Source organism: Varanus komodoensis, unplaced genomic scaffold (assembly GCF_004798865.1).
Source record: "Varanus komodoensis strain SLA01 unplaced genomic scaffold, ASM479886v1 scaffold30, whole genome shotgun sequence".
NCBI lineage: Eukaryota > Metazoa > Chordata > Lepidosauria > Squamata > Varanidae > Varanus > Varanus komodoensis.
Window position 1 is genome coordinate 12,530,410 of NW_025335762.1, and position 22,923 is coordinate 12,553,332.

At 43.5% G+C, this 22,923-nt stretch overlaps 1 protein-coding gene across 1 annotated transcript; it reads right to left on the minus strand.

Annotated features, from left to right (window-relative positions):
• Nucleotides 1-13,213: 13,213 nt before the first annotated feature.
• Nucleotides 13,214-16,669, minus strand: LOC123027058 (nucleoplasmin-like). Its single transcript, XM_044437400.1, has 5 exons — nucleotides 16,597-16,669; nucleotides 16,399-16,484; nucleotides 15,126-15,245; nucleotides 14,770-14,863; nucleotides 13,214-13,452 (listed from the first exon to the last, which is right to left on the minus strand). The coding sequence occupies exons 1-5, from the start codon at nucleotides 16,667-16,669 to the stop codon at nucleotides 13,214-13,216; spliced, it is 612 nt and encodes a 203-aa protein (XP_044293335.1).
• Between the last annotated feature and the right edge of the window lie 6,254 nt (nucleotides 16,670-22,923).

Sequence of the window (22,923 nt, forward strand, 5' to 3'; positions counted from 1 at the left end):
GGCAGGGGTTTCTATTGCAGCTGCTTTGTGAACAGAATACAGGACTAGATGGCCCCTGCGCTGAATACTTTTAATCTCTTACGCCTACCAATGTGGTGCACTTAATTTCATGGTCAAATGTCTGTCAACAGTTTGCACTGCACAAAGAGGCAAAGCCTGAATTCTCTTAAATCAAATATCATGAGCAAGAAGGCTAAGAAAGCAAAGAGTTTTCAGCTCCCTGGATTCTGGGCACATGAATGTAGACTTCAGAGTTCCCGCTTTTAGGAAAGGCACATTTTGTATGTGTGAGCATGGAATGTACAATACCTGAAGATGGTTATATTTTGCCTAGAGAAATTTGACTGCACCCAGCAGGAGCTTAAGAGAAGGTTAAACATAACTTGTCATACTCTTCTGCCTTTAAGAAATTCAGGGCACAACCCTATCTTCATTTAGACCTAACAAAAGTCCTACAGCTCCCAGCATTCCCCAGCTAGCTGCTGGCTGGGGAATGCTGGAACCTTCTGCTATTTACTCATGCAAAAGATTGCATGATTAGAATATTATCTCTGGGTCAGTTTGGGAGGCCATGCCATTCTGCCTTGCTTTCAAAGACAAGCCGTTAATAAGTGGCTTCACCCTGTTTTCATAGAGTCGCAGAACAGTAGAGTTAGAAGGGGCCCTATCAGCAGGCCTCCTACCCAAAGTGTCCCTGACAGGTGGCCTCTTGAATGCCTCCTGCGACTTAGGGAACCAGATCACTTAATTTCTCCAAGAAGAGAAGAAATTACCCCACGGTTTCCCAGAATGGGCCTCTCCCTGAGCAGAAGGAATAGCTCAGAAGCCAAGAGTGCATTTGTAGGCAGGCTGGTGTGCCAACCGAGCCATTCCAATCGGGTTGTGACCTATAAAGCCCTCAACGGCTTGGGTCCTGGGTATCTAAAGGAACGCTTGCGTCCATACATGCCCTTCCGCCCCTTGAGATCAGCAACAGATGCCCTTCTCCAGGAGCCCTCCATGAAAGATATTAGGAGGCATAGTACCCGGAGGAGGGCCTTCTCTGCAGTGGCGCCCCACCTATGGAATGCGCTCCCCAGAGAGGTCCGCCTGGCACCGTCGTTATCTGTTTTTTGGTGCCAGGCCAAGACCTTTTTATTTAAAACTTATTTTAATTCTTAAATTATTTGAATTAATAGGATTTTAAATTTTTAGCCGAGAATGCACTGGGGGTTTTTAAACAATTTTTTTGAATTGTTATATTGTTATTATTTATGTATTTATGTATCCTTTGTGAGCCGCCCCAAGGCTTTGTTGCGATGGGGGCGGCATAGAAATGTTTCAAATAAATAAATAAATAAATAAATAAATAAATAAATAAATAAAATTCCTAGAAGCACCTGATCTACCCATTCCTTAGTTATATTCCATTGGATAGATATTGTAAAATGTTCTGTGGGGGCCACCCTTGGGAATTGCTCAGAAACTTCAGCTGGTCCAGAATATGGCAGCCAGACTGTTCCCGCTAACCAGCCCCTACCAGGGCGGGTTAGAGGGAGCCAATGACATCACCCCTTGTTACCCTTAGTTTTGCCAGCTAAGCGCCTGTTTCTGGACAGAATTTAAAATGCTGATCAAGACCACCTTTCCACCTAAGCCAGCCTGAAGAGAAGTCCTTCTTTCAAGACTGTCTCCTTCAGAGGCATGCCTGGCAGCAACACGAATGAGGGCCTTCTCTGGGCCACTCACTCGCTGTGGGCTGCTCTCGCAAGGGAGGTTAAGCTGCATCTTTGCTGTCCTTCCATCAGTGAGCAAACACTGTTTTACCTGAAAAGGCCTTCACGCTGCAACTGGGCCTGTGGGATTAGATACTCTTTGTAATAATATTTTCCTGTCATTATTATGTTTGCAGTGTTTGAACTGATTGTTTTAATTGATTCTGTAAGCTGCCTTGAGCATCATTTCTGGAAGAAAGTCAGCATGCAATTTTTATTAAAGCAAATCTATAACACGTCATTCAAAATCTGATCTTTTAACTTTTCTAACATAATCCCTATTCCTCCTCAGAGGAATTTGTTTTAACAAGAAAACATTTGTAATTCTGGAAAGAACGTGTTTTAAAACCTTAACAACTGTAACATTGGTGCAGATATCCAGTAATCATATTGGAATAGTCACATTTCCTTTCGACACTCAGGGTATCTGCTGATGGATGAACCTTTCAGACATTGAAGGCACATTTTGCAGAAGAGCTTCCCTGACTTCTGCCTATTCATACAACTATCCAAGTGAAGTCCATGTGGGTACAGGTGGCACATACAGAGGCTCTCTCCAAATGTTCTAGAGAAAAAGGTACAGATTGGACTGAGAAAACACATTAGCTCTGAATGGACAACCAGATGAAAATTCCAAAGGACTACATGTGTTATAATTTCAGTGGGGAGTGAACCGAACAGCATGCTTGGTTCTTTTGACCCAAGCAAAACTAAAAGGCATGTCCTCCAGGAGCCAATCATAGGCCCACCTCACACCTGATCTTCAGAGTTGGGTATAAAATTACGCCATCATATATGAGTAAGGGCAGAAAAGGAAGCATGAACAAACTGATATATCTTGGGTTATCAGTGTTACTTGCAATTGGATTGGGTAAGTCTCTGTATCCAAGTAAGCAGAAACCATTCAAAGTCTCATCGGGGGTGGGGGGGTCAGTGTGTGCGCGCATGTGTTTGGGGAGGTCTGTATCTGATTGGAATTTGCCGCTGTCCTGATGACACTTCTGTGTGTTGACTTGCAAAGTGTACAATTATCCTGTGCTCGGTGAGTAGCTCCAAGATGGGGCATTACCAGAGCTAGGGAGTTCACTGGTACAATGAATTAGGCTTGTAATGCCTGGATCTGACTTAAGGTAAGGTGGCTCTCTGAAGTTGGTTCTGTATCAGTGAACCACCGCACCCATTCACATCATCACCAGTAGTTGCCATTGTTTCCCTTTAGAGAACGTCAACAAAGTTGCTTTCAGGTGGGTGCGTGAACGAGATGCTTTCCCATGTAGCCTTTGGGAACCATTGTTAATGTTCCCCTGTTGGAACATCAGGAAGTAGAGGAGTCGGTCACATGGGGGAAGCAAAGTAGTGGGAAGGGATCCATCTTCAACTATGAGTTTCAGTGTGAAAGCACTTTGCTGTCTGTTGAGAGGGCATCATATTTTCCTGGTATGTTCTTTTTCCTTCCTCTGAGAATTACCAGAAGCAGGATGACATTGCAAGCATATATTACAAGCACAACATGTACTCCTATCTTTATGGGCCATATCAGGTTGGGACTGACTTTGTTTCAGTTTCCACAGCTGCCTCCTGGGTTACCTTCTTACAGTCTCTCTTTTCCCCAGTCTTTGGCATATACTGCCAACAGTGTGGATTTGAGAATCCAAATGGTCATTGTGTCCAACGAAAACTTCGGAAATGCAGACTATTCATTGGGTTTTCTTGCTTCAAGCAGACAGTCTTTTTTGGTAAGTGATGATGTCATGGTTCTGTAGTACCTTTTGAAGCAGTAAGCAATATGTGCAGCAGGATTTCTTCTCATCATGAGGCAACTTCAGGTATTCATGGGCAATGAAACTACAAAAGCCATGAAAAACTCCTTTAGAAAAGGGGAACCAAAATATCTCATCTTCTGAGCTGGTGTAAGTGTTGGTATCTTCTAGACTGCTCCAGTAAGGATGTTCCACAAATGTGATGCCTCCATGGAAAGAGCCCTGGCTGGAAGTGGGTCCCTGAAGGGCAGCCTCGTTTGTTCAAGTTGGCATGAGCAGCACCTTGCTATATAGGGACAAGTAGGCAAAAATGCCGCACTGCACGCGGATGACAATTATCTGCAGCTCAGGCTACTGTTGAAGTCACATTAGTAGGTGAGACCTGGTAGATTTTAGCCTGATTTGTAGAGGTGACCTCCCTATGGCCTGATTTTCACCCTGCAAGAATGACATGGCGTGGGAAGGGGGTGGAAATGGCAGCAGCAGGAGCCAGCAGGTCCAAGCCCCTGCTATTGCAGGACACTCAGCTACACCATCCCATTCACGTGACTGTCCAGATGCTTTTTGAATGTCTCTTGCAAGGGAGAGTCCACAACGTCCCCAGGCAATAGGCTCTGTTGCTCTGACAGCTGTAGATTCCATTGCTTAGACTAGACATTCTTCTTGGTGTCTAGTCTAATTCTGGTTTCTTTTAACTTAAATCCATTATTCCCTGTCCTGCACTCTGGAATTAATGAAAAGGGATCTTGTCCTTCATCTCTGTGACAGCCTTTCAGGTTCTTGTAGAGTGCTATCCTGGTTACTTCTTGGTCACCAGAAGTTGGGAGATGTATGATGAACATCAAAGCACGCAATCAGAAGGAGGGGATAGGAGCAGGAAGATTCACAATTCCCAGAAACAAGCTAATCTCTCTTCCACTACAGGAAAGACTCCTCTCTTTACCACCAAGGGCTGCAGGCGCAGATGTAGAAAAATGAAGATGGGAAAGGAGAAAGCAAACTTAACTGAAATGATCACTTGCTGCTCTCACCGAAATTTCTGCAATGCCTAAGTTGGTATGGTGAACATCTTGCAGGCTGAAGACTGGATTCAAGATTGGAGAAGCTCTTGGGGGGCTACGTTGCAGTGCAGGGTGGGGACAAAGTTAGAAAGGTGGAATCAAGCAAACAAAATAGGCAAACATTATCCGCCAACTTTAGCTTAGCCTCAGAAGAACCATTTCAGCCTTTTAGCATTGTTACCAGGGTAATCTGAAAGCTAGGAAGCCATCACACCGTTGGTCGTCAGAGGAAAGGAAGCCTGAGCCATAATAGTACTGTTTGGATAGTGGCTGGTACATCATCCTCATAGCTGCTATATGACTGGAAGGGTCAAGACCTGCAGCAAGGTCGTCTTTCTTCTCATAGCTCCCCCACAAGGCCACACAAGATGAGATGATAGTGATCCGTAATAAGCTCTCTCATCTCTAACTTTTGGTAAGGGGTGGGGTGGATCACGACCAGGGCACTGGGATATGGCAATGATTTTTCTCCCATCACCACTGCACTGCTTTTTAGAGGGAAACAATCTGGCCAAAGCTACCATTTGCTCCATTGCATAGCAGAGGAACACTGAGCATACCAAGTAAAGCTTTCTAATGGGCCACTGAGCAGCTTGCTAGAGGAGGCTAGTGACTCCTGTGTGAGTGGGGCTCCTCCTCTGCAGCTTCTATTCTGAGCTATGGGAGAGAGTTCAGCACCATGGTTAGCTCTTATAAAGCTCCGAATAAAAGCAGCAACGAATAAGGAGCCCCACAGGCATTGGAGTTCCGTCCCCCCTTCACACACACACACACAGAGCTTGGACTGGGGCAATTTTCATTCAGGAAACAGCAACAGAGGAAAGTGGACAAGCGGGATGGGATGGACTTATCAGTCAGCATCATGGAATTGGCAGGGACCAGAAATAGATTTGATCACCAGTCCCTGCAGTTAGCCCTGTATTGTCTTTGCTGGTCGGTGGCATTTCTCCAGGGCCACAGACGGTCCCATCACCTGTCACCTTTCAAACCGGAGAATCCAAGGATTGAATCTGGGGCTTTTTCATGGATTAGAGTTCTTATTTAAGGTAAAGATATATCACACACCAAATGTACACAAGACATTTGTCACAGCAAAGATGTCCATCTTCCAAAAGTGTCAATAAAATTGTGGCCTAGATTGAATCATTTCCGCATCTATCTCCGTTTTCATTTCACTGGAGACAGAGAGCACTGTCTTCCAGGAAGCGGAATATCATATAGTACAAGGGTAGAGTTGGTTGCATTCTCCATCTTTGGGGTAAACAAGCTACCCCAAATTTTGCCAATGTGTTTAAACATTTCAAAGTAAAAGTGAACACTTGGGATCTTTCAAATAGTTAACATCTATGCTGAACAATTTCAGAACATGAAGCAGCTTGTATAGCTTGCTCCTTTCAGTTTGTCTGCCACACAATCAGCTCCTTGACTAACACCCACAAGCAGCCCACCGCTGTTCAAGTTTGCACGGTCAACCCGGGACCATGTCTTAGGGTGTCCCTGTTGCTCCTTTTTCATTGTAGGAGCTTTTCAACTTCATTTCATCTATGCATGAATTATCTATGCATGAATTCACCTGGATGATTCGCTAATTTTCCAGTCAATCTATTTTGGTAGAAACTACACCTGGCAATGTCATAGTGGTGAAATGACCTTACTGTTGTTTGCAGTTAATCTCTGATTCATGAAATAGCATGGTCTATTTTGTACTTTGATGAAGAATAGTATTGGGCAGGAAATGTTCTTCCTTTTGATATCTCCTGAGGATAAGATGTGAATTCATCTACATCATTCAGGCTGACAAGTTTTAATTATGGATTATTTCCAAAACTGGCCTGAAAGAATTTAAGCCTTCACTACATTTGAAGTTACATTTGAAGTATGTAATATGGAATTCAAGATCCATTTTTCACTCTGGAAAGCTTGCTCTTTTACCTAAGTCAGCAATTACTGAAAGGAAAGAAATGATGAATAAAATACTTCTCAGACCCTCAGTCATGATCTGCTGGGACCTGTCTGAATAATGTAAAGACAATATTGAACAAAATGGGATACTAGTCATGGAGACCTCTTGTGTTTTGAGGGTCATGTCTGCTGTACAGTCCCTCAGGTGAGTTGTTGATGTTGTTTGGATGCATGGAACTACAGAATTTGCTTCCATCAGATACAGTGATGGAGGATAGATGTATTGACAACTTGAACCATCACAGAAATGAGGGGAGATTTCATCAACTAAGCTCTCCTATCTCACCAGCTGCTGCTGTCCACTGCCTCAAAAGACAGGAGATTTGGGACCCTAGAGGGACAATGCAGGAGGAAGCATTGCAGGACAAGATGTTGACTCAGAACAAGTAACACTGAATGCCACCTATAGGATATGCATTCTTGCCCGAAGTACATCTGCAAGATTTGAGCTTCTCTTGAGCAACCAAACACAGTTTGGTGAATGAAGAGTGAATGGAGAGTGAATCCTTGGAGAACTGGACCCAAACATGCAAAGCTACCTTACACTGAATCAGACTATTAACCCACCTAGGTCAATGTTGCCTAAGTGGTACTCCTCAGATGTCTCCTGCAGATGCCTTCTACATACAAAGTATTTGTTCTGCCTTTGAAGTATGGACATTCTCTGATTGGAACTGGATGGGAGGCCAGGGCAGATTCATAGAAATGGCCCCTTGAGAGGAAGAGTCAGAGCCTGAAATCTGTCCAAACAGAAAGCTGGAATGAGGCTTCAGGAAGCCCGCAGGCAAAAAGATGCAGAAAGTGCAAATCAGAGCAATTAGAGGGGAGGTAGAAGAGAAATAGGCTGGCTGGTTGACTTTCAGACATCTGGAGCAAATCTGGGCATGGCCAGTGATTGCTTACTTCTTGGGCCTGATTCAGAAGATATCAGCCAGATCAGGAGAAACAAATTGGCTAGGAACACGGGGCCAATACTACCTCTTCTTTTTCCATGCAAAGCCCCACAAAAGTACCAACAAATAAACCAACGTGTTCTTTGTTGGTGTCTTGCCATGTCCAAAGTATGGCTCATTAATGAAGGTAGGCACTCAGGTACAGATATGGGCAGAGAATGTCCTTCTCCATCTGAGATGTGGAGAATCACATGAGTAGGCACCAAACAGGCAGGTTAATGAAGACTCCTTTCCCAAGGCTGATCTCATGCCCTATACCAGGCATTCTTTTTTTCCACTCCAGTTCTAAGACATCTCAAAAGATGAAAAGGATTGTGCTCGTCAGTGTTTTCACCCTGCTCAACTGTGTTCTGAGTGAGTACCAGAAAAAACAAGGGAAGCAGGGGAGAAGGGGGAAGGAGGCAGCTGAAGTGGGGAGAGAATACACCTCTTGGCAATTGACCTGTTCAGAAAGCCAAATGATGTGGACAGAATGGCAGATCCTTGGGAGCAGGAGGCTCAGTGTATGCAGGTCACCTTCCCTGCTCTCAACAACCTGGTTGCTGAAACTCATGATCCAGATCCAGCTTCCTCTCCATGTGACTTGATGAACCTGCGCATGGCCTGGAACTTGGCTATACACAGGGACTCTGTTTTGGATCAGCATTTACCTAGTTTGGACCTTCCAGACTGAACACAGACTCAGATGCAACCTGAAGTTGAAGTCCATGTAGATCCAAGTTTTCAGTATGGCCATGGACCAAAACAAATGCATTCAACAGCATTCATACATATGAAATGTGCACTTTTGAAAAATGCACACAAATCTGGTTTAATCAATGGGAGAAGAATGCCTACATTTAGATGCACAAAATGGATATGTACATCTGGGATCTGTGCACAAAAATTCATGTAGATTTTCACATGCTCATTCTAAAAAAACAAAGCAAAGCAAAAAACCCAAAGCTTTCTGTTTGATATGAACTCATCAGAATGAGCTTCAAAGTGAAATTCTGCCAACTTCAGCAAGCTAAAGTTTTGCTAATTTGCCCATTCTTAGTTATACAGCAATAATCAAACTTTTCAAAATTGTTTGATGCTGTTTACACATTCAAAATAAAAAGGGTATAATTCAATGCCCACTCAAATGCACAAAATTATTTGCACTTGGAGGTTTACATATATCCAAAACAAGGAGCAAGGGCTGCTGCCGCTGATTTATAGTATCTGGATACCCTTTTTTCATTGTGTAGATGAATTTCTGAGGCTGGGGCACCAATAGGAATCCCCCTCTCTCCTCCCAGCATTCCCCTTTCCTACCGCTCCAAGGCCCAGCTGCATCCTTGGAAAAACAGCCAGCCCGGTTTTTTTTGCAGGGACCTGTCAGGTGCTCAGCCTTTGGAGCACCAGTGCCCTCAACTTTCCATCTATTCTTGAGCCTCTTGACCCCTGAGAAGGTGGAAAGTGTAGCACACTCTCTTTTCGCTCTGCCAGCTGATGGGGGCAGGGTTTACATATGCATTTTTCCTCCATAGGACTGGGTTCTCCCTTTGTGACTCATCAATAGCATAACAGAAGAGTGGGGTGGACCCTTGTGCTGAACGATCGTCTCAAGTTTGTCTTGGTTCTCATACTTCTCTTGGTTTCCTCCTATTCTTCCTCCCTCCCCCCAGCCGTTGGCATCAAATGCATCCAATGTCTAGTCCAGCCTCCAAAGCATGTGTGCCTCGGTCGGCTACCTGCTTGCAGACTGTACATAGGGCAATCTTGCTACAAGAAGACAATCTATTTTGGTAAGTGATGCACGCCGCAGAGGGTTTGCTTCTGGAACCATCCTGAGCAATAAGAAGGAGAAGCATGGCTCTGAGCCTGCGGCTGGGCTTCACAGTGTGGCTAGGTTTCACAGTGTGTCGCTACATGCGCATCACTCCCGCTGTATGTCCAGAAATCGTAAATGGCAGACAAAAGAAGGGGAGACGGATCTATGCCTCAAGAGTGCCAACCACTCAGGAAAAGCACCCGCCTCATGTTTGTGTGTCCTTAGCAGCCCTCCAGAAGCCAACATGTGAAGCACTGCACAAGCAGTGAAGAAAAATGATCTGCTGCAACGCAGGCATAGCATCCTTTTCTAAAAAGCAATCGGGTAGGGTGTAGATTGGTAACCTCAGTGAGTGGTGATTTCCTAGCTGGCAAAGCATGGGAGGGTCTGCCTGCCCCTAGTATGCATGTCCTGACATACCGCTCTCTTCTTCCACAGGACAGGCTCCGTTGTTTTCTTACAATGGCTGTACCCCAAAATGTGTCAATGTCTTTGCAAGCCCAGAAGATATGAACATCACACAAGTTGTCAGATGCTGCTCTCACCGGAATTTCTGCAATATTTAAGAGATGGAAAAAGAATGGAGGACGGACGGATGGATGGCCAAAGAGAAGAAGTAATATGCCTGCCAGATGTTGGCTTAGGCCCTATGTTAATGAAAGCAAATAAATATAATGAAATTTGGAAAGATTTTGTAAAAGCAGTACTGATAGAAGGCAAAGGCTGTAAACCTAATCAAGATTATATGAATTTTTGGAGGGGATATGGATATAATTGAAGTATATTATATATTTATGTCATAATATGTGAATTAAGTGGTGGTAGTATTGGTTTCCAGGGTGGTGGGGGCACTTTATCATTTACTTTTTAATTATTGTGTTTATGCTATGTTATATTACCATTGTTGTGATGTGCACTTGAAGCGATAGGATGGAGTATAAATGCATGTAATAAATAATAAATATGTTGTATTTATGGTTTTTTCTGTTTTAAATGAAAAGGGGGGATATATATTGTTTGAAGTCTCATTCCCCTCCCTGAGATGCATACAGGATACCAACTCCATAAAACACTCTGCATATGCTCTGTTTCTTTGTAGTCAGCCTTAAACTGGCTACCCGTCAGTGCTGTTGTAATATAGGAATACTTGTTTGCTGTGACTGCATGCTCCGGTTTGGATCTGTTCATTCACTCCTTTCAGAGCTGAAATTCTGACAAGGGGCACACAGAAATTGCTTGGGGGCTCTAGCCAATTCCTCTTCTATTTCAAAATAGAACAGAGGAAGCATCACTGAGATTTCCTGCAGCGTATGTGAAAAATGATAACGAAAGAAATTCCTTTCTCAAGTGTGTTGGAGATTCTAAAATTCTGCTTTCTCTTCTGTTTTGGGACACATAAGCACCTTCCCCGCTTGCTTTTTTGAGGGGGGGAATTGTTTTGCACGTACAGCCAACAAAAGAGCCACCGTAACCTGCATGAATGTTCTGATAAGCATAAGACCAAAAGGTGGTAAGGGGTGAATGTTTAAAAGTAAACTACCCAATTAAATTAGAGCTAGCTTGTACCAAATAGCATTGAAACAAGCATTGAAAAGATTTGCTATCTTTCCCAAAATTCTAAAGCCTGGTCTCCTGGGAGCTGCCATTCTCTTGAGCAACTTGCTCCCCACAAGGAGGGATGAAGATGCAGATGCGACATGCCAGTTTGAGTGCCTACCCAGAGAAAATAAGACAGATTCCAGAGTAGGGTGCATACAATTTTATTCCTTTCTAACAGCACTAAATACATCCAGCTCTTCCTGACACTTCCTGAAAGAGAGCAAAAAGTGGTGGTGAGCAGTTTCCAGAGCAAAGACATGAATTTGAGTTCCAAGCAGCCCTACAAGCCCCTTCATAACTTACAAACTCTCACATATCTGTTCAGAAGGAAGCCCCTGCTGAAATTAAGGTAAGTGTGCATAAGACTATAGCCTTTCCAGGTAGGGTTTTTTTTAAAAAATACCATTAACGTTAAATAGTTCTTGCCTAGCTAAGCCCCCAGCAACCAAGTATAGCATGTACCACCCATACTGAAGAATCTATATCCATGGAAAAGAGTTCCATGAAACTCTGGGACATGTACTTTCATATCATAGTTTCTATCCTGATTTCAGATGCCATGTAAATTACCTAGATGTAAGATTAGTAATGTTCTACCAATTACATAAAACACCATGCATCTATTATTTAATTTTAAGATTTATCCTATATTTTTTTCCTTTTTTAAAGCACTCAAAGTGGCTCTCATCACTGAACAGGTGGCTAATTCTCTTCTGATCACCATGCATGTAAGAGACTAAGTAAGTTAGAGGAAATGTCTCCTTGTTCTTATTTACATTCTGCATTGGGTCTTGTGCCCATAATAAATAGTACTGCTAGCAGCCCCAGAAGTTAAATACGCCTTCCTCATTTAAGCCATCAGCATCCAAGTAGAAGATGTACGACACATTCCAGACCATCTGTAACTCCCCTCCTTTCCTTTTCAAAACTGCCAAACTGAGATGCAGAACCTCAAGTGAAAGGGCCAGATGTGGCCCTCTGATGTCCCTGTGGCTTCTCAAACACTGAATCACCCCCTCAAAGACCCTGGACACTTGCAAGCCCTGACCTTCTGCCTTAGAGGGTCCTCTGCCCATGTTCTAAATAGCTTGACTTTATTATAAAGAAGTAAAACCTGGGTTTGTGCAAGAAATGTTGTGGTCGCTCCCTCCATAAAGGCATGTTAAAAATGCCACTTTTACCTCACCTAACATCAGAACTCATATCCTCAGCTCTCCTTGCAGATTCTTTCCTCTTTTTGTTCTTTTTTCCTGTAGAAGAAAATGAAAGTGTTTACACTTCTGTGGACAAAGATTTAAGCTCATTCAAAATCATTTTTAAGGAGCACATATGAAGAAAGATATCAGGAGACACCCGTGATGCACCTCTTGGAAGTTGCAGCCCAGAGTCTTCAGGCAAGTAAATCTTAGGTTGCCCCTTATGCTACTATCACCACCAACACATTTTACAGTTGTTCTGTGCATCCATCTTTAGATCAAAGACACTGCAAGTCTGACATATCAGGTGATGGATGTCATGATTCTACATGCAAAATATTCTAGAATAGTTTGGCAAACAGATACGAAACTGCTAGTTTGTTGTAGCTTCCAACTTTCAAAGATTGAGGGAGGGTTAACCAATTAGGGAGGTGGGAACAATCTCCACAACTCCCTTAATATAGTACTGTGCTCATGAAGAGGCTATAACACCCAAATTATATTGATAGGCTTACATATTTATTGGAAGATGTTGGGGAAAGAATTAATCTGGCATACATTTAGCACACAACAGGTAACCTTTCCCCAACTTAATCATGTGTACTCCTTCATTCCACTAATGGTAGGCATGTCATGATCAGAGCTGGGCGTCAGACTAGACGGCCTGGGAGGCCCCTTCTGACTCATTCTGTTCCTATTTTTCTAATCCAGGGAACTCAAACTTCATGAAAGTGCTGAAAATTCTGCCAATAAATCCAAGATCACTGTCCCACTTCCTTTCATGAAACTAAGTCTATTATTGTTGCTTTGGGCTGAGGTGTCAATGAACCCTGATTCTGAAAGACATGAGTTGGGTGTTCAAAGGAGCTCTCCGAGATGCACGTAACATAATTCATTTGCTGGATCAGACCAAGAGCCTATTCTAGTCCACCTGCTTTTAGAAGATACACTGGAAGGTCACAGGCAGAGCAAACAGGTCTCTTTGATGGGTGTTTCCAGTCATTCGACTGGAAGTAGGCAGGGGATCTGTTGACCTCAGACAAGCTGGGTTGCTTAGCATCAACACATTCCTACCCTGGATGTCCTTTTGGAAGGTAGCTAAAAAGCAGTCAGAAACAACATGCAATCGGTTAATTCCATTTCCTATACTGTTGCTTCTTTCTTTCCATTCTTTCCAGGTTTACCTGGCATTGTTCCTTGGCAGTCTGCTCTGCCTCCCTTTTTACCATAAATGCACGCTTGCTGGATGGACCCTTGGCAGGTTTTGCAGGAGAGTATTCCTTGGAAGAGTTTTCCAAGTCTTCATCTTCGAGTGATGAAGGTGGGGCAGATGATGATTCCTCCTCCTCTCTATTCCAGGGCAAGCCAACTGAAAAGTAAGAGGCAGCTTGTGAGGCTGTAAATAAAATCAACTAAGAATGTTCACCCAGGGTCCTTGGACCAGCTACTTTGAAGCCAATTTAGATCAGGTCCAGACTAGATACAAATTTTTGTGTAGAAAGGTGGGAAACAAATACAATAGTAAATTGCATGAGTGTAAGGTGCTTCCAGGTGGAAAAGATCCTGGTCATTGTGGTCAAAGAGTGACGTGCAGCTCTTCTTCCTTTTCACCTACCTGCTTTCTATGGAAGGAGAAAAAAGATGGAAGTAGTGGGACAACATGAGTGTGTTATGAATGGAAGAAAACAGTGGCTCTGCCTCACCATAAAATTCCATGAATGGCACTGGTAATAATTGAATAAAAGTCTGGCCTGGGAGCAACCTCAGTGAGCATGCTTCTCCTGTTATTATGCAAACTTCAGCTGAAGTTCTTGCTGCACAGAGTCCATTTCTTCAAACAGTTGCATGCCCTTAAACTACCACTTCTTTCTGAAAGCTGCTTTTGTTCCAGCCCTTCATCGCCCTCAATCGCTGCCCACACGCCATCAGCGTATGCTTCTGCAGTACAGATCGGTTGTTCGGTTCACAATTTCAGACATTACAAGGAGTGAGAAATGAGTCCTCGGCAACCCATCCTCAGACCTTCAGTCCTCAGCTGCACACTGAATTTCCCTTCTGGGAAGGGAGGAAGAAAAGTTTTTCCCCTTACCCACTCACAGAAGGTTAAATGGACTGTCAGAGTAAAGACATATCTGTCCTTTTGCTGGCAACCAGCTTCGTTTCCATACTTGGTGGGGAGGAGAACATACAGTAACAAGGGCCTCAGAAGTTCAAACAGTTTCATCCATTGAAGATGGATCAGGGTAGGCTATTATAGGGTAGGCCAAAAAAGGTCAGGGTAGGCTATTATCTGGGCAGGGCTTGGTTCAGGATTTCTGGGTAGAGAATCCATTTAATTTGGTGAGAGTGAATGAATTGGTCAAAAGATCTGGATGGGTGACTCTCGTAGAGGAGAAAAGGTATTTGGGAAGAAAGAGATATAGAAAGAGGTGGCCCTGCCTACCAACAGTTCTGCATCCAATCTGAGCTCAATGCACAGCCAGGCATGTAAAGTCACCTTCGGACGGTCACATGGCAACAGCTATAGATAGAAGCTCAGCAGTTTGCAAAATATCTGCCCATTCATGACATGAGGGAAGCAAAACAAATTTCATCAGCACCTTTGGATTTGTCTCTTGGTAGAACTTGCTAGAGCCCAAATTCAATTACAAGCTGTCTTGTGACAGGCGAACATTTTGGATCTTACCTGTTACATGCTGCCCAGCAAGGAAGATGGGTCCAGAGCCTGATTTTAGCCTGAATGTAACAGGAGGAGTCAGATCAAAGCCTGACAGAGTAGCCTGGAGGGTACACAAATTCATATACTGAATATTCAGCAGTAGCTGTAGAGTAAAACAAGAGTATCAGCCTGTACACTGATTTGGTACATTGGCTCACAAAACCTACCATGACCTGTGCAAGGTCAGACCAAGATCCTGTCTTGTTTAGCATCTCCAGAAAGGCATTTTGGGAAGCTCAGACAACATGATGGTGCAAAATAGAAGGTCTGAGGCAGGGGTAACTGTAAATGCCTGAATGAGTGCTTGCAAATAAGACACTCACCATAGGAAGCACAGAAAGTTTCAAGGTTGCTATGTGTATCGGAGTGGGTTCTTTGCTATTCTTTGGAGGAATGATCTCCACAATGTTGAATTCATCCTTGGCATTTTCTCCTAGGCAGATCTTTGGAGAGAAAGTCAAAGGCGTCACGTGCATATGTAGCAAGATCATTTCAGAATATAGAATGATAGTGCAGAGGTCCATCAGAGGAACACCAGGCACCTCTAAAAACATCTAGCCTTGATTTTACCAATAACGTGGACTTTTGCCATAAGAGGATCTAGAAGTGCTGAAGGGTAGTGACAACAGATGTGTGACACAGGTAATGCATTGCCTTTTTGAATTTTCCACCACTCCCCCTCATTCCATGGCCCAGCTAATAGCCACATGTATCCCCAGTAGTTTTTAGATCAACACACAGCTTCTCCAACATAGCAAGGCCAGTAGTTAGCACTTTTAAGGGAAGCTGTTATTTGCTGCACCTTTGTTAATGCCTCAAGGCATTAGAAAGGTTTTCTATAATTATCTTTGGCTTATGGCATTACCGATGATTATGAACTAACATTGTCTGAATGATTGTTAAATTACTGGAATTTGAGCAAAATTAATTGTTTGGGTGGTCATTATAATGATGTATGACATCATGGATATAGTAATGTGCTTTCTTATTTTTGTATTCCAGTTCTTGTGCAATTTGGCACATTGTATATGAAATTAAAGGGACTGCAGGTGGTGCAGTGGTTTAAACCACTGTGCTGCTGGGCTAGTTGATCGAAAGGTTGCCGGTTCGAATCTGCACAACGGAGTGAGTTCCTGTTGCTCCGTCCCAGCTCCTGCCAACCTTGCAGTTCGAAAGCATGCAAATGCAAGTAGATGAAAAGATACCACTTCGGTGGGCAGGTAACAGCATTCCGTGCACTTCGGTGTTTAGTCATGCCAGCCACATGACCACGGAGACTGTCTGCGGACAAACGCTGGCTCCCTCAGCTAGGAAACGAAGATGAACACCGCCCCCTAGAGTCAGGCATGACTGGCCCTAACGTCAAGGGGAAACCTTTACCTTTATATGAAATTAAGAGTTGTGAGGATGCTCAGGATCACAACAGTCATCAGCACTGACGGAAAGCTGTTGCAGAGTGCATCTAAAGCATCTGGAAGGCACTTGCATAATGAGAACTGGTCTATACCTACCATAGTGTTGGAAAATTGCTCTGACACAGGCGTGCATGCGCAGCACCCCTCTCTATCTTATCAGAAAAGATAGGAAGCTGCTCACCGTTCTCAGAGCCAGCTGCTGCTCATATGACCACTCCTTTGGAACGTCAAACGTGTACGTTGGATTCTCACCACTAAGCTGACACCCTGTATGTGGAAATCAGGAGTCAGGCAGACATCTGGCAATCTCTCCTTCCCCAGCCAGTTGCTTAGAACAGATGCTTCCTTGACCACACGGGGTGGGGAGAGAGTGGCTTACCCCAGATGAGACAAACAGGCTTCTCTGACTGTAAGCTGCCATTGGTGCTAGCAAAGCTGGCTTCCATGGCCATTATCTGAAGCAGGGCTCTAAGGAGAAAGGAACTTTGTGAAACTTGCATATTGCTAAAAGGGCCAGTTAAAACATGGGCTAAAAACACATGCAGAGTGCTATATGAAGATAGATTTACAAACCAGAAACTATCTGCACCATCACATCCATGCAAACAAAGGTATGAGACTCCTCGGCATTTTTATTTCAACTTCTCTAGACTAATGCCAAGCGGGACCATATACCCACCAGAACCTGGTCACCAAGACCATGAAAAAAGGGGGTGCACTCCAGAAAGACCTTTGCAGGACCAAGGAAGTCCAGACACATCCAAGCAAGTCAGGACAAGCACGACACACACTTTCCCCATGTGCAAACACCGAGGCTCCTTCAAACTTTTTGCAAGCCAAAGCACTTCTATTTTCTATTTTCCAGCTGGAGAGATCGGTCTGAAGAGGACAGATATCCTGTCCTGCAATATCACAAGCTAGGGTGGGGGAAGTTTTGATTGTAGCTCCAGGGAAGCAGTGGAGCAGTGCCATCATGACAGCACCTGTCCTCCATTTGGAAGTTGTCTTTTCTCTGAAAGAGGCTCCTATTTTCCTGCTTCATTCTAAGGATCTTTTATAATTTATTTTCCAGTCATCTTTGGAGCATCCTTACAACTACAAGGAAGTTGAGGGTGCTGTGTGTCCTTTTTTTAATTACCTGTCTCTTCCGCAACCTCTCAGAGTACCTGCCTTTCCTGGTCTGAAAAATCCTATGGAATGAATTACGGCAGGTCTTCCCTGGGCAGGAAGCCAAGGAGATTTCTTCTGTACAATGAAAGACGAGAGACTTGTGCACCCTTCTTGTGCTCTCAATAAGGTAAACACAAGAAACTGACCTTTGAGAAATTCTCCAAGATTGTTGTCTCTTTTAAAAGGCTTTAAAGAAGAAGTTTCTTTTTTACCATTAAGGAAAATGAGAATAGTCAAAAATATGTGAGACAGTTTTTGGTATAGCCCTACTTTAAAGAGAGCAACAGCAAATCAATTCTCCATAAGCACAAAGGTACCACATCCATCACATCCTATCTCTTCTCCTTAGCTAGTTCTGAAAGAATACAGTGCAACTTGACAAACAACTCACCAACCTTTAAAAAGAAAAGGAGCAAAAGCTGCTGGAAAGAAACACCTTTTATAGAAAGGTGCAAGGCCTCCTCCCCTTGGGCCAATCAGAGCCAAAATGTTGATCTTAAAGAGAACCAATCTTCTTTTGCCACCCAGAGTAGGTGATCCAAAGAGCCAAATCGCAGATATTTCCAGAATTAGGGATACTCTCAATGGGTATATTTTAGAGCTTGCAATGTGGGAGACAGTCAATATGTGTCTCAGGTTCCATTAAGAGTCAACCCTTTAAAATATGGGAAGTTGCTTGAATGGGAAGAATTCAGCCAAGGGAAGCACAACCTGATTATTAGCACATAACAACTGCTAGTACTGAATCAAGCCAAACTCTATACCACTTATCTGGGAGTTCCCATTGAACCTAACAGGGCTTAGCTTGAGTAAGCTGCTGTTCGTTTATGCCCAATGAATTCAACTGAAGCTGATGCCTGCTGTCCAAGCTGCTGTTCGTTTATGCCCAATGAATTCAACTGAATGTACTCCCAATTACAATTACATTTGAACACGGGGAGGCTTTTCTTTCACATCAACATTCCACGGATGGGGCTGCACGGATGGGAGGGTTATAAAACTCTGGAAATTGGTTTCTTGGATGCAGAGTTGTGATCCCAGTCCTCCACCCACTTGGGGCTGTTAAAACAAGACAAGCACGTTGTGCTTGAGCTTTGGCATAAGAAGCCCCTTGCTGTACCAGAGCAAGGGGGTCCCTCTGCCCGACAAGCAGTATGCACAGCGACCAACCAGCTGGCCATGGGAAACTCACAAGTAGGATACGGGCGCAGCAGCACTGTCCTGCCATGGTCCCCAGTAACCAGTACAGAGATGCAGCTCAGATGCAGAGGGAAGGGCTTCTGTAATTTTAAGAGGAAACTTCTGTAAGGAACAGCATCTTATTTTGACACAGTGCTACAAAGAAGGTGTGAGCTGCTGGGAAAGACTCCTGTATCTTTAACGATGGTGGAGAAGAGAACATTTTAGTAGGTCATTTTGCATGAGAAGCCACATCTCCTAAACTCCCATTTCTATATTACATTACTTTTACATCCTGCCAGTTTTCCTCTTGTGAGAAACCCAAGGTTATTTGCTTTTCGGTGCCAGGCCAAGACCTTTTTATTTAAAGGTTATTTTAATTGATTGTTAAATTATTTATTGCTTTTATCTAACTCTGGGATGTTTCCAATTCTGTATATTTTTGTATATTGTTATTTATTTGTTGGAAGCCGCCCTGAGGCTTATGCGAATGGGGCGGCATACAAGCACTCCAAATAAATAAATAAGGTGTCTTCCATCGCTCTATTTGATCCTCCCAGCAACTAAGTTGTGAAGTAGGTTAGGCTGACAGTGAGCAACTGGACAAAGTCACCCAGTAAGCTTCAGGGCCAAGTAGAACCCAGATCTTCCAGGTCCCAGAGCATCACTCTGTCACATCACACTGGCTTATATAACAATTAAAGATACAGAGATGCATCTAAGAAACTGCACTTTCTGGTCACAAGGAGATCAGATACAGCTGTGCTACTTGAATATTACCAGATATGTACAAGAGGGTTTATTGAAGACGGAGAAGGTATTATACACAGGTTCTTCCACTGAACCTAAATGGGAGAGATCCCAGAGAAGTACTTCAAGCAGATGCAAGATGCCATGCTGGCTTCCTTTGACTAGAAAGGGGGATGTGACTATTTATTTATTATATTTATATTCCACCCTTCTCCCATTGTGGAACTCAAGGTAGTAACATGTGGTTCCCAGGTGTTCCCTCTTCCAAGCTCAGGCCAGCCCCAGACCTGCTTAGCTTTAATAGGATGGATGCCTTATGTGCCTTCCAATGATACTTCATGGAGAATAAGTCTATCAATGGCTTCTAGTCACAATGGAAATATATCATCACCAGTATCCCAGTCAGTGATGGATTGAATCCACAAAGAAACCCACAGCCTTGAACATGGAAGAGCTGAATGGAGCTGTCATGGACATGACATTTTGGACGGCTTTCATTCATGGGGTCACCATAAGTCAGGGCTGACTTGACAGCACATTGCAACCATATTGCCATCCGGATGGACCCGAATGTCAGCTACTTAAACATTGTTTAACTATAGGTTGTGTAAAGAATAAAAAGGGAACCTGCTGAGTATTCTTAGAGGGTATTTTTGAGATTGAAGATAGATTTTCACCCCTTGCAAACAATTGCTGTTTTGATAAGAGAAGCTATAGATTACAAGGATCCTGTTTAAAAATACGGGGAGGTGCTTAGGACCATACCTGCCCATTACCATAATCCTGTGCTTTCCCTTGAATGTATGGTTTTTCTTTCTGAAACTGGCCATATGGGCCCCCAGCCAAGACCACTGCCCTACTTTGGGCAGTAGCATGTTCTTTTGAGTGAACATATGGAGGCTTGCAGGATGAGGTCTTGCACTGCCAGCTGCAGGTTTCTGAGTGTCAGCTCCTTGCCTTTGGGCAAAACACCCTCTCTCAGTGGATCTGTTTCTTTGTCCTCTTTGTCACCCACTGCTTGCTTCTTTGGCAGGCCAAGAGCCAGACACAGGCAGCCACCCACTGCTGACCTCACTACCACCATCATCCGGCCAGCATGAGACAAAGAGCCCAGGTGAGCCCTTGGCAGGTACTTCACCCTGCCTACCCTGAATCACAGCTCCTTGGCCTCAAGCAGATTATGACCCTGGGCCAATTTCCCCTCCACCTACAACTCATAGCGTTTTTGTAAAGGTAAAGTAAGAAAGGGGACTGTGAAGACTTCACTGAGCTGCTGGAATGAATGGTGAGATGATATAAATGCTCAGGCTTGCAGTCCTAGCTTGGCCTGGTTTGTTTACCTCCCTATGAAAGACCTGCTCAGAGAGAAAAACATGTGGAAACTTACATTGGTTGAGATAAAATTTGGTTAATTTTAATCAAAACAATATATTGCCAGTAGAATAAACAAGTAAATTAGCAATAGTTCAATAAAATGACACCATTTTAGTCCTCTGTGTCTTTCCTCCAATGTTTCTCATTTTAACTTAAGATCATTTTGTAGTCCTAATCGCAGAACATGTTCTATAGCTGATAAGTGCTGTAGAAAAGCCAGGTTATACAATAGGAGATAGAGATCTACCTCAAAAGTATTTTTTTCCTAGAAAAGAAAGAGGAAACAGGAAGGAAAGGGTTGTGGACTTCTAAGATGACCAACCTGTCCTGCTTTCTTGGATACAGAGGAAATTGTCAAAATGCAGTGCTAAGGGCATATTATAAGGGCGCAGAGGCTTCGGCGAATGGGGCGGCATAAAAATGTTTTAATAAATAAATAAATAAATAAAATATGAAAGGCAAGAATGAATGAGACATTCAGTTCAGCTCATTTTATGACATGACAATGTGCATATATCTTAAAATGAATACATTTCAATAAAGTGCCTAAATATGCTTTAATCTTGCAAGAAAATGCATACATTTGAGAACGGGTTCATTTCAAAACTCTGCACAACTAATCCATAGCTTTGGAAAGAAGCACGTGGAAACATATTTGGATGTTCATGCAAAAAAAAAATTAAAAAGCTCACATGCATCAGCAAGACTCAAGTCAGGACAAGCTGCAGGATAAAATCCAGAGCACTTCAGAGCATTTGTGTTTTGCTAGGTTGAATCTTTTCCAAGGTGCCCTAGAGCTTCTAGAGCTGTTCCACAGGCCCTAAGCATCCTTTGATGCCAATAGATTTATTTTGTTTAGAATTATCTTCCCACACTGCTTAATTGTCGGTTACAGCTGTGTGCTACAACATGCCCCAAAGATCTTTCCGTGTGCAATTCAGCTCAGAAAAAGAATCTTTGTCTGCTGGTTTAGGACAGGATGCAAATTAACTGAAGCATGTATTTAAGATCGTTTAGATAAGCATTTGCCTGACTTTCCCCCCTGTGAAATTTACATAAATCCTTCTAATTATGTTTACATTTGCATATAGAAACACAGCTAGTCAGAAGGGGTCTCCCAGACCATCTAGTCAGACCCCCAGCCAGCTCTGCTCATGTAATTCCCAATGCTCTTTACGTAGATATAATTCACAACAGTGGAACCAGCAGCCTGGAGAGGTGGTGGGCTCTCCCACACTAGGGACATTCAAGAAGAAACTGGACAGTCATCTGAGTGGGATGGTGTAACTTGGTGTCCTGCAACAGCAGGGGGTTGGACTCAATGGCTTTCATGGCCCCTTCCAACTCTTCTATGCTATGATTCTATGAAATTAGTATTAGATGTTATGCCAGTTGATTTCACTGGACCTAGAGACCCTCCCAGGCAGTACCGCTCACCAGACAATTCTTTCATATGTTCTCACCTGGATCTCCTTCCCACCCTTTACAATCTCTCCCCTCCCCTCACATTTAAGATAGCAAAGAGAGACAGGATGAGGTTGTGCATTGTGACAGCTGTGGATTTTGCTGGCAGAGTGACAAGATAAGAGAAGGAAAGAAACAGGGGTGTTGAGAGCACTATGCTCCTGGCATCTCGACATGTTCCACTCCCGTGCACATTTAAGCCTATAGGTTGCAATAGTCTGTAAAACAGCAAATCACCTCATGCCACAAGAAGGAAGAGTGTGTTCGGTAACTATCACATTCCTGCATGCAGCCGGAGTCACCACGGACAATGGACTTTGCTGGAACAAGAAAACAAGAAAGGCTCTCTCAATCTGGGACACAGGCAAGCGATTGCACCCTAAACAATTATTTAAGGACAGAGATGCAGATGTTCCCCATGATTTCTAGATGAGTAAACCCCTGGAAACAGGGAGATATGGTGACAGCCATCACATTGCAGCACTTGACACTTTTTTTCCTTTAGTAGACATGCCTTCCTTTCTTAAATCCAGTGCCCATGATTGGCTAAGAACAGACTCTACTGTTGCAACATGAAATCCTTTAATAGCTGCTTCTTCTGTGCTCTCACTGAAACTTTTTGAAGAGTTGTGTCATGATTTAGGAATGAGCTGCAGAACAAACCAGAAGTCCAAGCCCAAATCATGAGGTCTTTCCTGAGAAATCCTGGTATTGCCATAAGGAGACAGGGAAGAATTCTGATTGAAGGGAGCCCTACAAACAAGACAAG

Excerpts from the sequence above, each read along its gene's own strand:
- LOC123027058 (XM_044437400.1), bottom strand. The coding sequence starts at position 16,669 with ATGGCCATGGAAGCCAGCTTTGCTAGCACCAATGGCAGCTTACAGTCA. Across the intron at positions 15,246-16,398 it reads AGCAGCTGGCTCTGAGAACG|ATCTGCCTAGGAGAAAATGC; the intron begins GTGAGCAGCTTC and ends TTCTCTCCAAAG. Across the intron at positions 14,864-15,125 it reads AACTTTCTGTGCTTCCTATG|GCTACTCTGTCAGGCTTTGA; the intron begins GTGAGTGTCTTA and ends TGTACCCTCCAG.